Source organism: Buceros rhinoceros, unplaced genomic scaffold (assembly GCF_000710305.1).
Source record: "Buceros rhinoceros silvestris isolate BGI_N320 unplaced genomic scaffold, ASM71030v1 scaffold26045, whole genome shotgun sequence".
In the NCBI taxonomy this organism is placed as follows: Eukaryota; Metazoa; Chordata; class Aves; order Bucerotiformes; family Bucerotidae; genus Buceros; species Buceros rhinoceros.
Window position 1 is genome coordinate 1,555 of NW_010413775.1, and position 271 is coordinate 1,825.

General features: G+C 60.9%; 1 protein-coding gene across 1 annotated transcript in view; it reads right to left on the bottom strand.

Annotated features, from left to right (window-relative positions):
- The window catches only part of PIGS (phosphatidylinositol glycan anchor biosynthesis, class S), a gene marked incomplete at its 5' end in the record, with an annotated part of 3,898 nt that overhangs the window by 1,252 nt on the left and 2,375 nt on the right, over nt 1-271 (bottom strand). The window contains one exon of the mRNA XM_010136889.1: nt 144-244. Within this exon, the coding sequence (XP_010135191.1) occupies nt 144-244 (101 nt within the window). The remainder of the gene's footprint in view (nt 1-143; nt 245-271) is intronic.

The following is a 271-nucleotide window of genomic DNA, read 5'->3' on the forward strand; positions in this document are numbered from 1 at the left end:
AGTGGCAGCCCCTCAAAGGCCACAAAAAGCCACCCTCAGTCTCCCCAAGCCCATGGAGGAGCCAACAACGAGCGCATGGGTACAGCTTGCTCTGACCCCACCGATTTCCACGTGTGCCCAGAGAGGGAAGAGAGCACCCTCACCGGAGCTGGGCCAGGAAAACCTCCATCACTCGCCCCATGTCCACATCCACGTGCAGCGGGAGGGAGGCCTGGGATGAAGCAGGGGCTTCCACATTGTAAACCTGCAGGAGAGCATCAGCGAGGCACAG